Genomic DNA, 15,974 nt, shown 5'->3' with positions numbered 1-15,974 from the left:
TAGACAATTTTGTTGAAAATTTACAAAGTGACAAAATGGTAATAGAATCGTCAATTCTTATTTGGTCCAACAAAGTGAGAAAATGGTACTATAATCGTCAGTGTCACACGGCACGAAGGAGCCGCCAATGTAGACTACATATATATATATATATATATATATATATATATATAGTAACAGCGTTCTGTGGACCCCACGTTCATACCTAGCAATTGTAAGAGACTATCAAAGCCATTAGTGTCTTAACGTTATGCATCTATCTATTTTGCCTCTGCGTGTGTGTATAAATATATATAGTACTTCTTATAATATAGCAAAGAGCTCTGAACTGTCACACAAATAATTTGGCGGAGAGAGAAAGATGAGCAACAAGGAAGCAGTCGCAATGACAGAGTCATATCCGATGAAAGGTGGAGATGGCACTTACAGCTACACCAAGAACTCCACCTATCAGGTACTAAATTATGTGTGTATATCAGCATCTGATTATTTTGTTGAATAGGTACTCTTGTTCTATAAATTATTAGATTTGCCAAGGCTTATGGTGGTGATGAATTTAACATTTCACTCAATTGGGTGACTTATTCACCCCAATAAACATAATTCTTTCAGTAATTCGTAACGGAAAAGAATCTTATATTTTTTGACATAGAAGTATTCAAATTCCAAAAACAGGAAAAAAAAAATATTCAGAAATCTGTATCCATACATTTTGCTCCCTAAATGGAAAATGTAAAACAGATACTGATAAACCAAATAAACTGATGGCTGAAGTATAAATCTTGAATTTGGGTTTTCTTTTTTTCTTTTCTTTTATGATTAGTGTGTGGTGGTTGTGTTGAAGCTCATTTTGTACTTGGTTGTTGAAATTACTAAATCAGTTTGTGAGTTAGTACTGTTCTTTGTTGTCTATCAGTTCATGTTTTGCTAAACCTGGCAATGGAATACTTTGGTGGTTTTTTTTTTTTAGTTGGTACTCCCACACACGTCCCTCCATTTAAGCTTGAACCTTTGACCTTTTTTTTTTTTTTTTTGAGAGATAAGAGCCTAGTACTGCTAGGCCACTAACCCATTAATCTGACAATAGGATACTTGAACATGCATTATCCTTTATTTTCCATCTTCTGGGGAAGATACTTGAATAGGCCATAAAAATGGCAACTGTTGCTTCAAACATGAGGTATACATACATTACAGAATCAATTCAACCATAATTTGCAAATTTCAGTAATTTGCAAATTAGTTGGTTCTCTATCATGTTAAAGGCTATATTGGTATGTTCAGCCATCAGATACACTAACCTATAGATATTGGAAAGCAACTAAATATTCACAATTTTTCATACTAATCTATTATTTCCTAGGATACGATGATATTCTATCATACATAGTCCAAGATGAGTATTTCCTTTGTTTTTGGATAATCCATATTAAAACAAACATAACAGAATGGTTTTATGAATAATTATAAAGAGAACGTGAATTTTAGATATATATGTGAGGTGGATGTCCAACAGATATGTCAAAGACATGTTCAATATTATACCCAGGTTTTCATCCTCATTTTAAAATAGTTCTATTATGGATGCCCTTCTCCCAATTTGAATAGCATATTTCAAGAACTATAGCAGAAATGAGCTCGTATATTGAAAGGGGGGGAATTTTTTTTAATGAATCATAGATTTTTCAATATGGTAATACCATCCGGTACAACAGATTCAGTCATGACATATAACTAGGTTTCGCCATCTTTGAAGTGGAATCAAGTAGTTTTTACTAGTCCATGCACTAATTGGATTTGTTAATGATGATCAAAGCATTCCGAATCTGATAGCAATGACAATGATGATTATAGCAACAAGAGCAGTAACATCTTTTTTCGATTTTACAGCAAGAATCTGCAAATTATGCTCAAGAAATGATCGATGAAGCAATTGCAAAGAAGCTCGACATAAAAAGCCTCATTTCTAATTCAAGCACATTGTGCATAGCAGATTTGGGATGTTCTGTCGGGCCAAATACCTTCATTGCCATGCAAAATGTACTTGAAGCCATGGAAAAAAAGTGTCTTTCCCAAAGCAATGCTTCTAAAGCACCCAAATTCCAAGTGTTCTTCAACGATCATGCAGCCAATGATTTCAATGCACTTTTTGCATCCCTCCCTCATGATAGGCAATACTTTGCTGCTGGAGTGCCAGGTTCTTTTCATGGCCGCTTATTCCCGGAGTCCTCTCTCCATTTTGTGTATTCCTCCACTGCACTCCAATGGCTTTCTAAGTTGCCTGAAGAGTTGCTCGACAAAAACTCACGAGCATGGAACAAGGGGAGAATTTACTACACAAGTGCGTCGGAAGAAGTAGCAAATGCTTATGCAGCTCAATTTACAAAAGACATGAAGAACTTTCTGAATGCTAGAGCTAAAGAGATTGTGGCTGGAGGGATGATGGTGGTGCTCATGCCTGGTCTTTCGGATGATATCCATTATTCTCAGCGGTCAGCAGGTCTGCTGATTGATTTCATTGGGTCTACACTCATGGATATGGTGAATGAGGTGAGTCAATGTTTAGCTTTTCAAATTGAAGTCCAAAAAAATAATATCTACCAATTGACATCTAAAATAATGGGAAAACCTTTGCTAACTAATGGTGGGGATTATTGGCAATTAACTCGTCAATGATTTTGAAATTACTGAATATACAATCACATTAAAATCATAAAACGACAGGTTTTGTTCTATTCAGTGTTGCACTGATACAGCAGGAATATGCATTCTGCATTACATTTTGATAAATCTATGTTGCACTTGAATCATATTTCCATTGTAATTCTGTGTACACCTTAATGCGTACCACTCTTATAGGGATTAGTCAGTGAAGCTCAAGTGGATTCATTTAACATTCCTGTGTATTGTCCCTCCCCCAAGGAGATTGCACGGCTTGTAGAAGAAAACGGGTGTTTCAGCATTGAGAGAATGCAGATGATGGATTCAAGGTCAAAGAGGAATGCCCCACTTGTTGATGCGCACACATTTATAATGCACCTAAGAGCTGCCATGGAAGGAGTTTTCACCAAACATTTTGGAAGCGAGATTGTTGGCGAAATGTTTGACAGAGTTTCTCAAAAAAGTGCAGAGGTTTCCTGCCTGCTGGACAAAGGCTACAATGAAAGAGAAAGAAATCAAGTATTTTTTGTTTTGAAGCATAAATGATGTGAGTTGGGATGGTATTGGCCTCATTATAAGGGTAATTTACATGTCGTTGCTATCTTATTCCCCTCTTCTTCTTTTTTTTCTTTTTTTTTTTTTTATTGTACTTGGATAAATAATATAATGTTATTCAAGAAAAAATTAAAAAATAAAAAATAATAATAATAATAATAATTAAAAAAAAAAAAAAAGGAATAATCAATAAGAAAATGGTTTAAACTCAAGCGTGGGACTTATTTATTGTCAACAATCAATAAGAAATTTAGATTTTGTGCTGAAATCCAGAAATTGACAGATTTTGAATTTGATTCTGACAAGAAGATAACTATTTACCCTATTACATAATTTCCCAAAGGCTCTGCAAGAACCCTTTTGCTTGGACAATGTTATGTTATGCTGACTGATTAATTGAATACACTGTGATGTACTTCTGCAGTGACAAGCATCACCAAGATAAATCATATTTGCTTTCTCAGCAGTTACATCCTGCCTTTTTTATATAGATTATGGGACTTGAAGACCTAATAGATATGTAAAATAAGCCTATCTAGGAAAAGGAACTGATATTGGCACTCCAAGAGGAGTCTTAGGCACTGACTATGATATTTGGATTTAAGCAGTGGAGTGTCTCAGAATGTTTCCTTGGAGCCCCATATATCTTCCATGAACAAATGTTTTGGACATCTACTCTAATTTATGTAGTAATATTTCTTTTTTCTGTTATTCCATTTAGGGCTTGTTTGGTGTGCAATAATGAAATGGAATGGAATAGGAATGAAGCTAGGAATGGAATGAGAAGGGAATGGAATGGGAATGATGATTCTCGTTCTCTTATTTGGTTGCAAATTGCAAATATGGAATGTGTAAAAATAAAATGATGATTTCCATTTCCTTATTTGGTTGGACAAAAAATTAAAATGAAATGAATTTATATTGTTTTCTTCAAATTAACTTTATGATAGAAAAATAAATAAATAAATAAAAACTTAACTAAAAAGTTAACATCCTAAAGAAATTTTTTCCAATCCAGTGATAAGAAAGAGGCCTGGAATACATGGGAGAACCGGCCGGGCAGAGGAAAGTCCTCCGTAATACCATTGGGTTAAAGGTTCTGTAGACTGTAGTTTGGATACCGGGTAGAGCATTCAAGAGAGAAAACTGGTGGGGCAGAGAGAGAGAAAAAGAGATTGGGTGAAGCCATTAAATTAAAAAGATACCATAGAACGGTAAAAAAATGGAAACGCTATCGGTGGGAATTGAACCCCTTTTGAATTGTCAGCAAGATGGCGGTGAACTGATGGTGAGCATAAAGGACGGGTTGATGAGACTGATGGCGAGCAGAAAGGACAGCAGCTCTGACAGTTGTATTGTCGACGGTGAAGCTTTTAAGTATGCTTGGAGAATGCCGACAATGGACAAGGACGGCAGCCAGAGAGCTCCACAACGGTGACCAAATTTCTATTCAACAATGAGTTGGGTTGGGTTGTGTGTTCTTGTATGTTTCACTGTTGATAAAGGAGATGATGGTGGCAGCAAGAAAGAAGGCTAGATTGTTGTGGTGGGTTTGTAATTTATTAGGTTTTATTTTTTAATATTTTTTTTAGTTTGTATTTTTTTTAAGTAGGAATGGAATAGACATTCTTTTTGTCAAAAGGTGGAATGATTTTGATGGAATAACCAAAATGGTAAAGAATGACATTCTAAGTTTAAAATTAGACACCAAACACAAGAATGGTGATAATAATAGAGTAAATAAAAACTGATTTTTATTTCATAAAAATGATTTTTAAGAAAATCAATGTAAGTAAAATTATATATATTTTATTTCATAGAGGCGACTTTTACGAAAGCATATTTTATTTCATAAAGATGGTTTTTAAGAAAACCAAAGCAAAGTAAAAATAGATATTTATTTCATTATAAGTGGTTCCTAAGAGAACCAAAGTGAGTAAAACAGATATAATTTCATGGTTTTAAGAAAACTAAATAAGCCACTTAAATTGTTTTAAAGATATTAAAAGAAAAGAAATTTATTTCTTTTGGGTAAAACTTGAATTATCTAGAGAATACTAGTCTTATTTTTTTTTTAAGAAAATATGATTTAAGATGGGTATTTATTTAGAAAATATTATTTTTAAGGAAGGATACTTTTTTGGAAAATACTAAATTTTCAAAAAAATAATGTCCACAGCACGATTATTTATTTAGGGTGATATGAATAAATATTACAACCTACCCTATAAAAAGGGTAGTCAGCCAATCCAAAAGGTAGACAAAAATTCTTAGCAAAGTTCATTCATCTTCTTGTACTAACTTGATCGTCGAAGACTCTTGGATAATATCGCACCAGTGCCTTTCTGATAACTTTTTCTCTTCTTTGTAGCTTCTTTGTAAGTTACGACGTCATTTTGGGTCGTGACAGAATCTTGCATCGTCAATTATTATGGTAAGTAATTTTCATGTAAAGTCTCACATAGTTTTGCTGTCATTTTCTATATATCTTCGTATATAATTGAATTGGGTCATTATATTGTTTGGAAAAAGGCATGGGTATTTTCGTCTCTTAATTAATTCTTTAGGTTAAAGGGATTTTGATAAAGTGAAATGATAATAATATCTTTTTACATATAAAAAATAATATGACATAATTAAAAAAAAAAAAAAGGATAAGTGAAAAATGGACCAAACCTAAACGCAATATAACTAAAATTAATCCTAAAATAACAAAGTCAACTGCGGCCAACTAACTTGGAAATTTACATGATATACAATCCTTAACAAAGCGTTTTCATTTTCTTAAATGTGGCCCTACCGATTGACAAAATTTTAGTACTTCGAACAATCGTCAACGTTACACGTCACATGAATCCGCCAATGGATACTAGTAACAGTGTAGGGTCTAAAGTCTCATCACAGTTTGAGATAGGGAAGAGAGAGAGAGAGGGTAAAAGGATAGAAATGAGCAAAGCCGACGCAAGCGCAGTTACGCAAGCGCAGTTCCAGAATCGTGTCCGATGAACGGTGGAGATGGCATTAATAGCTACACCAAGAACTCTATCTATCAAGTATATAATTACATGCTTCATAATATATATACACACACGTGTGCGCATATATGCTGATATAGATTTATGTGTCTATATAATTAGCATCTGGGTATTTAGTTGAAGAGTTTGTGGACTTCTAGGCTCGATTGGGATGGACGGATTTATAATAAATAAGGAATATATAGGTCCAACTTTTTACTTAGAAGTACGGCTTAAATTTTAGATTTAAAAGTTTTTTTATCTTTCAAAAAATATATATTAAATATATATATATAATAACAAGAAATTCATGTACTTATTTTGTTACCAACGAGACCGTGTAGTATAAATACATCTTTTGTATTTTCAAAAGTGAATGGTGAAAGTTCATTTAAAGGGACAAAGTCTGAAGATGCAAGACTTCGTTTCTTTTTTCTCTCTAGAATTCTTACCCTTCAATAGAATCCAAAAAATTCCCCCCTTCTTATCCACCAGACCATTACAATTATTATTGTTAACTGATTACATTGGGCCTATATTCAAAAGTTTTCTTCCTTCTGGGCCTAATCTTCCAATGGGCTTGATCTTCCTCGGTGGATCCTCTAGGTTTGGCCCATTCCGGGGTGCTTTGGTATGGGCCATACTTCAATTGTTCGACCCGATCCCGTTCCAGCGAACTATATCCAGCCCATGCCACTTGTTGCATCCTCAACTGCCCACATAATTACCCCTTATTGATTAGGGGGTAATTATTAGAGGCTGCTAATGATAACCTGATGGCTCGAAAAGATCGCGTGGGGGAATGGACGGTTAGATTTAGGGGTCGGCGTTTCGAGATTCAAAAAACTCATCACTTTCCTGACTCCTCGGCCCTTGAGCTCACCTTGTCTTTATAAGCTTCATAGATGTTCCATCGATCCTCTTTACCGTCTCCATCTCACTTTCTGTTGTTCAAATCCTCTCCGGCGATCTCTTGCAAAAGATCCTCCTTCCAGTGGCCTTGCAGTACTTTTTGCCGTTCTCACTCTCTGAGGTTAGTTTCATTTGCATTTTTCTTTTGGAAGACTTCTTTCTCCTCCTCGAAATCGTCATTCATTCTCACCATGACAGTAGATCTAGACGTTCTTCGCATGAAACTTCACCTCCCTGACGATGTAGAAATTAGAAATTGCCCCCGAGAGGTGAATATTAGAACCGATGCTGGCCTTCTTCCCGGCGAGGTCCTGTTTTCACTCCTCCATCTTAATCTCCTTAGGTTTCCTTTGCATCCCTTCTTTTGCTATGTTTTCAACAAGCTAAATCTTTCCCCTTTGCAAGTAAACCCAAATTTCCTTAGGATTTTGTCTGTTATGCTACTCCTGATTCGTGACAGAGGTCTGGATCTGGACCTCGTAAATCTTCTCCTCTGTTACAAGGTTAGCAAGATCAGAACTGATGAACGATTTTACTACTTTTTCCCCATTGAGAAGAGGTCCATCTACACGGATAAAATCAAATCCAAGAAGGGTTGGAGGAAAAATATAATTGGGGTTAGGGGGGCTTGGTTCTCTCCAGCTGCAGAGGATTTCCCTATCCCGAGCACTTTTGGAGAGTGCTCTGTCTCTTTTTACAAGAAATATAAAAACCATAAGAGTGACTGTCCTTGCGAGATTTGCATTCCTCGTTTTTGTACTTTCTTGTGCCATTCCTTAGGCATTCCTTGTGATGATTTGAGCTACGGTGTGTGCAGGGATAGGGATAACTACCTGAAGCAGTACGTTCTGACCAACGTTCCCTCCTGCTCGAACCTCCTCACCTCAGACAATCTCCTCGATATCTCAGTCCTCGGCAAGACAATGAGCCAACTCCAGATCCCTTCCTTCGGCAGGAAGAAAACTGCCCCCAGGCCTATTATCACCCCTGCATCAAATTCTTCACCAGCTTCAGCATCTTCCTCTGCTACCCTTTCTGATACCACTCCTTCCACCAATCCATCCGTGACGGCTGCTGACCCGGTCGCTAACACAGGGACCGCCAGTCCGAACGTTACCCCTTCTGCAGCAATCCTCCTGGTTCTACTACTGCTTCCGCACGGGAAAAGGCAAGAGGAAAAAGGCACCAACCTAATAGTGCCCTCAGCATCGATGATGTTCCTTTGTCTCAGAGGGTTAGACCCTCTGGGCCGAACGTGATATCCCTAGCGAGACCTCCTCAGACTAGGCCCCCTACCCCTTCTGGGCATGCCTCCGCTTCAGGAACGGCGCCATGGAACCCTCGCTCTATTCGAACAGACGGATCGTCTGTTAAACCGACCGAGACCATGTTCAAAGATGGTCAGACCACAATGGCTTACTACAGGAGCATGTGGACTCCCAAGGACATTGAGGTAGCCAAAGGTCTGTCTTAGAGGGAAGTATTCAGCCGATTTCCCTTATCCGCCATGGAGGTAACTTCTGCCCCTTAGTCAATAAGTCTTTACACAGTCTTTACACTTATTTTCTTCTAACCATCTGCTCGGCTTAACCAGTTGTCATGTATATCTCTACAGACCCTGTACAGGATGATAGCTATGCAGAAACAAGTTGAGCTTGTGAATGCCAAGGTCCGTGCGCTTTCTGACAGCCTTAATGCAGCAAACAAGGAGAACGATGATTTGGCTGCTCAGAAGACCGGGTTGATGGTTCAGCTTGGTAAGATTGAAAAGGAGAGGGATTCGTTGAGGAAGGAGACTGACTCTCTTTAGGATGAGAGGAATGCATTGCAGCTCGAAAAGAGTGTCTGGCATACCGAGCGGGAATCCCTTAAGGCTGAAAAGGAAGAACTGCTACGCCTTCTGAGTGATGAGCAATCCGCTCGGATGGCCTTTGAGAAAAGGGCCTTGGACGAGCGCAACGCTTTACTCGATACCATCAGTAGGGTAAATGGTGGTATGCTAGCTCTGTATGCTCGGTTTTCTAGAGTTGGAGCCCTCAGATATGCTCAGGGGTTCCGAGAGGGTTATGCCGATTGTGTTCCGGATGATGATCAGACCGGTTCTACCCCTGATAATGTTGACAAGGAACTGGATATTGACCCTCCTGGTGTTTATGCCGATCCAGACTCCACCGCTGCTGAGGGCATATTTGATGAATGCCAAGAGATTGCCTCTTCTCGGATCACTCCTACTCCTTCTGCTACTCTGACTTTGGATATTCTTCCTCTGTCCACCTTGACTCCATCTGTTATTACTGCTGAAGATAACCCTCAGCAGAATGATTCTTCCAACGCTATTGAGGGTAGGACTCAACAGAACGATTCTGTCATTCACCTCGACTCTCTATCTCGTGAGGATGGTGATACCAACAATAATAAGGAGACAGCCCAGCACCATCAAGAGGCTGACGAGGCAAACGCCTCTTAGTTAGAACTCTTTTTTTTTTTTTAATGTAATGACTTTTGTATATTTGCCATCTTTACACCTCATCTTTTTTGTAACTCTTTGAACTTTATTAATGAGATGGCCGACTTCTGATCGGCTTATAGTGCCAGCTGCCACTTAATATGCTCAGGCGCCTGGTGCTCGGCTAGAATGCCACTTGCCACTTGGCCCTCTCTTCTTTCTTTTTCTTTTTTCTTTTTTTTTAACAAGTGTTTGGCGTTCGGCTCATAATGCCAGCTGCCACTTACTTTGCTCAGGCGCCTGGCGCTTGACTAGAATGTCACTTGCTACTTGACCCTCTGTTTTTTTTTTCTTAGCAAGGGTTTGGCATTCAACTCATAGTGCCAGCTGCCACTTACTTTGCTCAGGCGCCTGGCGCTCGGCTAGAATGCCACTTGCCACTTGGCCCTCTTTTTTTTTCTTAGCAAGTGTTTGGCGTTCAGCTCATAGTGCCAGCTGCCACTTACTTTGCTCAGGCGCCTGGCGCTCGATTAGAATGCCACTTGCCACTTGGCCCTCTTTTTTTTTTCTTAGCAAGTGTTTGGCGTTCGGCTCATAGTGCTAGCTGCCACTTACTTTGCTCAGGCGCCTGGCGCTTGGCTAAAATGCCACTTGCCACTTGGCCCCCTTTTTTTTTTCTTAGCAAATGTTTGGCGTTCGGCTCATAGTGCCAGCTACCACTTACTTTGCTCATGCGCCTGGCGCTCGGCTAGAATGCCACTTACCACTTGGCCCTCTTTTTTTTTCTTAGCAAGTGTTTGGCGTTCGGCTTATAGTGCCAGCTGCCACTTACTTTGCTCAGGCGTCTGGCGCTCGGCTAGAATGCCACTTACCACTTGGCCCTCTTTTTTTTTTCTTAGCAAGTGTTTGGCGTTCGGCTCATAGTGCCAGCTGCCACTTACTTTGCTCAGGCGTCTGACGCTCGGCTAGAATGCCACTTGCCACTTGGCCCTCTCTTTTTTTTTCTTAGCAAGTGTTTGGCGTTCGGCTCATAGTGCCAGCTGCCACTTATTTTGCTCAGGCGCCTGGCGCTCGGCTAGAATGCCACTTGCCACTTGGCACTCTTTTTTTTTTCTTAGCAAGTGTTTGGCATTCGGCTCATAGTGCCAGCTGCCACTTACTTTGCTTAACCTTTTAAAGAGGAGTATAATCTTTATAAATCTCAAAAACTTGTACATTCGACTGTGTTCAATTGAAAATGAACAAAATTTAGTATTGAATCTCAACTTTTTATTGATAATACCTCTTCAGAGAAGTAGCATTCCAAGGCTTGTTAACCAGCCTTCCGGCCATGGTTTCTAAGGTATACGCCCCATTTCCTATGGCTTCTACAATTCTGTATGGGCCTTCCCATGGTGGCATAATCTTTTTTACTATCCCCACCTTCTTTTTCAGAACCAGATCACCTGGTCTAAAGTCTCTGTGCTTTACTTTCTTGTTATGGCTGTTCGCAAGCGTCTGCTGGTAGGATGCGAGCCTTACCGCTGCTGCATCTCTTTTTTCTTCTAGCAAATCGAGGTTAAACCTTAACATACTGTCATTATGCTCACGGTTCCATGCCAAGCTTCGAACAGTCGGAACTAAGTGCTCGACTGGTATAACTGCCTCGGTACCATACGCCATGGTGAATGGGCTTTCTCCGGTCGGTCGTCTTGGGGTCGTTCTGTAGGCCCATAGGACGTTCGGCAGTTCATCTAACCACCTTCTTTTCTTTTCTTCTAGCTTCTTCTTGATACAAGTAAAGATTATTCTATTTGTAATTTTCGCCTGTCCATTGGCCTATGGGTGACTTACTGCCGCCAGCTTTAGATTAATTCCATATTCCTCCTACAGCTCTCTTACTTGCTTACTGTCAAGGTTAGTCCCATTATCCATGACGATTGACCTCGGAATACCAAACCGGCAAATAATATTACTCCAAATGAATCGTCTCACATGAGTTTGAGTAACGCTCGGATATGGCTCTACTTCCACCCACTTAGTAAAGTAATCTGTAGCCAGCAGCACATACTTGTTCTGAGCTCTGGCAGTTGGTAGAGGACCAACTACATCCATCCTCCACTGTGCGAAAGGCCATGGTGTGGCCATTATGTGCAAGTCTTCAAGTTGTTGGTGAATCAGTGGTCCGAACCTTTAGCACTTATCGCACCTTCTGGACAATTCTTCCGAGTCTCGCGACATGTTCGGCCAGAAGTACCCTTGCGCCATTGCTTTATGCGCTAAAGATCTCCCCCCTGAGTGGTTTCCACATACACCTTCATGAATAGCTCGTAGTATTTGCCGAGCCTCTGTAGGGGTAACACACTTTAAGTATGGTCCGAAAAAAGATCTTCTGTACAACTGGTTATGCACTACGGCGTACTTCGCAGCATTCGCTTTGATTTTCCTAGCCTCATCTCTTTGCTCAGGCAGAGTACCATATCGGATGTAAGTTATGATCGGATCAATCCAACTTGGCTCATATGGAATAACATTCACTTGCCAAGGATCCGAGCCTGAAGGTTCTTCGAAAATGGATGGCTGGTTTAATATTCCCACTGGAATCACCCTTGCCAATGTTTCTCCAGAACCCGAGGCACTACATGCTAGCCAGTCGGCATCTTCATTATACTCCCTTGGAATTTGAATGAATTCAATTTTTTCAAAGTTTTTGGCCTCCCGCATAACAGCAGAACGATATGCTTCCATCATTTCATCCTTGGTTTCATACTCACCCCTCACTTGCCGAACAATTAACTGTGAGTCACTAAAAACATTCAAATTCCTGACCTTAAGCTCCTTGGCAAGCTTAATTCCTGCCAGCAACGCTTCATACTCTGCCTCATTGTTCGTGGCTCCAAATTCAAGCCAAAGCGCTTGGCTTAAGGCTGTACCTTCTGGCGTTTGCAATTTGATCCCAATGCCTGCACCCATCTGATTTGAGGATACATCAGCGAAGAGTTTCCATAAGCAACCACGAAGATCCTCCTCCACATCCTCTGAATCACATTCTAATAAAAAATCTGCCACCGCTTGCCCTTTGACTACTGTTCTAGGTTCGTATGTGATATCAAATGAGCTTAACTCTATGGCCCACTTTGTCATTCTTCCTGAGAGATCTGGTTTGTGCAGGATTATTCTGATAGGGAAAGTGGTTAGAACGATGATAGGATGGGATTCAAAATAATGCCTGAGTTTTCTTTTCGCATGCACTAGCGAGAGTATCACCCGCTCTGCCTTTGAATAACGTCTTTCGGCCTCAGTCATTGTCTTGCTAACATAGAACACTGGATATTGCTTCCCTTCTGCGTAGTGGATCAGAACGCCACTTGTCGCGATGCTAGATACTCCGAGATATAAAAACAGCTTTTCGCCCGATTCTGGAGCTGACAGTACCGGAAGGTTCTGCATATACTTTTTCAGAGCAGTTAACGCTATGTGTTGTTCATCCCCCCAAACCTGCCTGTCGTGGCTTCGTATTGTGTCAAAAAATGGTTTGCATCAATCTGCCAATTTGAAAATGAACCGGCTCAGTGCAGCAATCCGTCCCGTAAGTGTTTGCACTTCTTTGACTATCGTCAGCTCGGCATTCTTAGTCAGAGCATCTGCTTAGGCAGGGCTTGCCTCGATGCCTCTGAGATTAACCACATGCCCTAGGAATTGGCCTGAACGTACACCGAATGAGCACTTGGTCGGATTGAGCTTCATTCCATATCGCCTCAACACATCAAACACGTCTCGCAGATGCTTCACATGATCAGCTTTCTTCTTACTTTTTACCACTATGTCATCAATGTAAGCTTCCACTGTCTTCACTATTTGTTCCTTAAAAATTTTGCTAATAAGTCTTTGGTAAGTTGCTCCGGCGTTCTTCAGTCCGAATGGCATAACTTTGTAGCAATACGTCCCGCGTTCGGTAACGAAAGAAGTTTTTTCTTCATCAGCGGGGTCCATAGGGATCTGATTATAACCTGAATAAGCATCTAAAAAGGTCAAGCGTTCATATCCAGTAGTTGCATCCACCATCTGATCAATCTTTGGCAGCGGAAAGCTATCCTTCAGACAGGCTTTGTTTAAATTGGTAAAATCAATGCATACGTGCCATTTCCCATTTTTCTTCTGCACAACGACCACATTCGATAACCAGTCAGGGTAGTACACTTCTCTTACAAACCCCGCATCAAGCAGCTTGTCAACCTCCTCGGCAATAATTCGGTTGCGCTCGGGGGTAAACCGTCGCTGCTTCTGCTTTACAGGTTTGCATTGGGGTTAACGTATGGGAGCTTTCCCCTTTCCGGCATGTTTCAGTGTTACAGAATAACATTCTTTAGTTGCAACTTGGTTTCCATGAATGTCAATCACTTTGGTTCCGTCTGGCCCCAGGCATCTCATTACCTGATGCAGAGTGGAAGGAACACCTTGAACTCTGTGGATCCACCCTCTGCCCATCAGAAGATTGTAAGAGGGATGAATTTCAACAACCACAAAGGTTTCCATCAAAATCCTCTCGGCAGCATGTACCGCTACCTCCACTATACCGACGGGCTCCACTCGCTTTCCATCAAACCCTAGTAATGGATTATCGGTGGATTTCAACCGATCCTGTTTGATCTCGAGTCGATCGAATGTATCTCTTGGCATGATGTTCGCACTACTTCTAGGGTCAATTAGAACTCTGCGCACCAAGCATTTTGCCACTATCAAACTTACAACCAGCGGGTCCTCATGAGGGATCTGAACATGCAACAAGTCTGTTACATCAAACTTTATCTGCGTTGATGCGCTCTGTTGGTGCAGAGTGTTTACACTGCCTATCCTTCTCTTCATCCATGCCTAGCGAAGGCGTGTTCGAAGCAGTTCATCTGACTCCTCGGCAAGTTCTGGCCGACCGTGAATTGCATTGATTACTCGAACTGGTTGCGTGTTGTGAGAATTCGACTTCTGATTCTTCTTCACGTGCTCCATTGGTAGGTTCTGTTCCACCGCTGGTCCTTGAATATAACTTGCGAACTCCCCTCTGGCTATCAGCATCTCTACCTGTCTCCTTAGGTTCCTGCATTCGTTAGTCTAGTGGCCAAAATCAGAATGAAATGCACAGTGCTTAGACTGATCCCTCTGTTCGAGAGGTTGTCTGATTGGTAAAGGAGGTCGGAACTTATCTTTATTTTCTTGGTACAGTTTTGCTAAGGTAACTTTCAATGGAGTAACCAGCTCTTCCTTTCTGGGCCTCTTCTCAGATTTCCACGAGGAGCGTTGCGGCTGAACCTGTTTTTGCCTGATGTTTGCTTTAGTATTTTCTTCCGTGTATATGACGGATGTCTTCCGAGCGTTTGCCGCCTCTTCTTCTTCCAAGCGCACAAATCCATCGGCTCTTTCGTTAAGTTCATCCATAGTCTTCGGCGTGTTCACCACCAAACTTGTGTAGAATGGGGTGCCACAATTCATGGCCAGTATGAATACTTGAACTGCCATTGAAGGGTGACATTCAATAACCATGCTCTTGGTAAGGTTAAACCTGGTTAGGAAAGCCTGGAGACGCTCATCAGCATGTTGCTTCATTGTGAATAGGCTCGAAATATCTTTCGCTGGACGCTTGTTTCCATAGTATTGGCTTATGAACCGATCACACAAGCTTCGAAAACTATCCACTGAACCCCTCGGCAGGTTCTTGAACCAATTCAGAGCTGGTCCGGCTAGACTCGTAGGAAAGCACTTGCACATCAAAGAGTCATTCTTAGTGTTTAGAGCCATTTTCAACTGGATGTGATACACGTGATCGATCGGATCGGTCGTTCAGTCGAACAGAATGAAAACGGGCATGGAAAATTTCCTCGGACTCGGAGCATTCAGAATCTCATCAGTGAATGGTGAATCAACCGTTCGAGCTGCTGAACGGAGTGCTTCATTTTCCCTCTGGAACCCCGCGGTTACTCTCTGGTCTACTGATCTCCTCTCTGAGCTGTGATAGTCGAACGTCGTCATGGAAGGCCGATAGGTCGGATCGAATGACCTATCCTCAACAAAGTCTTTGCACCATGGAGGCATAGCTTTGTGACGATTCAACTATGTTGCTTCACCTCAGCTGAGCGTTTCTTGATGTGGATCAAAAGTCATTGCTTCGTTTCGCCTGATCTGCTCATGCCGTGGATCCATGTGAGTTGATCATTCACGATCATCAATAGGACGAAGATTTAGCGGCAAACTGTCTCGCCGGATTTCCTCGCGGTGAAGATCTACTAGATTATTTCCGATCTCCTCACCGTGATGTGCTGCATCGATACGTGCACCTTCTTCTCCTACCAGTAGTGGTCGTGGAATTACTGGAGCTTCTTGACGCTGCATTTCAGTCCTTAGATCCGCATTTTCTC

General features: G+C 40.9%; 1 protein-coding gene across 2 annotated transcripts; it reads left to right on the top strand.

Annotated features, from left to right (window-relative positions):
* The first annotated feature begins 274 nt into the window (after positions 1 to 274).
* LOC132295130 (loganic acid O-methyltransferase-like) lies at positions 275 to 3,267 on the top strand. 2 transcript variants are annotated; one of them, XM_059793249.1, is made up of 3 exons: positions 275 to 454; positions 1,891 to 2,550; positions 2,923 to 3,267. In XM_059793249.1, the coding sequence occupies exons 1-3, from the start codon at positions 362 to 364 to the stop codon at positions 3,205 to 3,207; spliced, it is 1,038 nt and encodes a 345-aa protein (XP_059649232.1). In that variant the 5' UTR covers positions 275 to 361; the 3' UTR covers positions 3,208 to 3,267. The 2 variants fall into 2 exon arrangements, with proteins under 2 accessions (XP_059649232.1, XP_059649231.1); XM_059793248.1 differs by having other exon boundaries at positions 2,860 to 3,267.
* The last annotated feature ends 12,707 nt before the right edge of the window (positions 3,268 to 15,974 follow it).

The sequence above is a fragment of the Cornus florida genome, unplaced genomic scaffold (genome assembly GCF_030987335.1).
Source record: "Cornus florida cultivar Cherokee Brave unplaced genomic scaffold, ASM3098733v1 CherokeeBrave_3.0.0_Hap2_Chr02, whole genome shotgun sequence".
Taxonomy (NCBI): Eukaryota; Viridiplantae; Streptophyta; class Magnoliopsida; order Cornales; family Cornaceae; genus Cornus; species Cornus florida.
The sequence above is the reverse complement of the archived record's forward strand: the minus strand, read 5'-3'. Positions and strand labels throughout refer to the sequence as shown.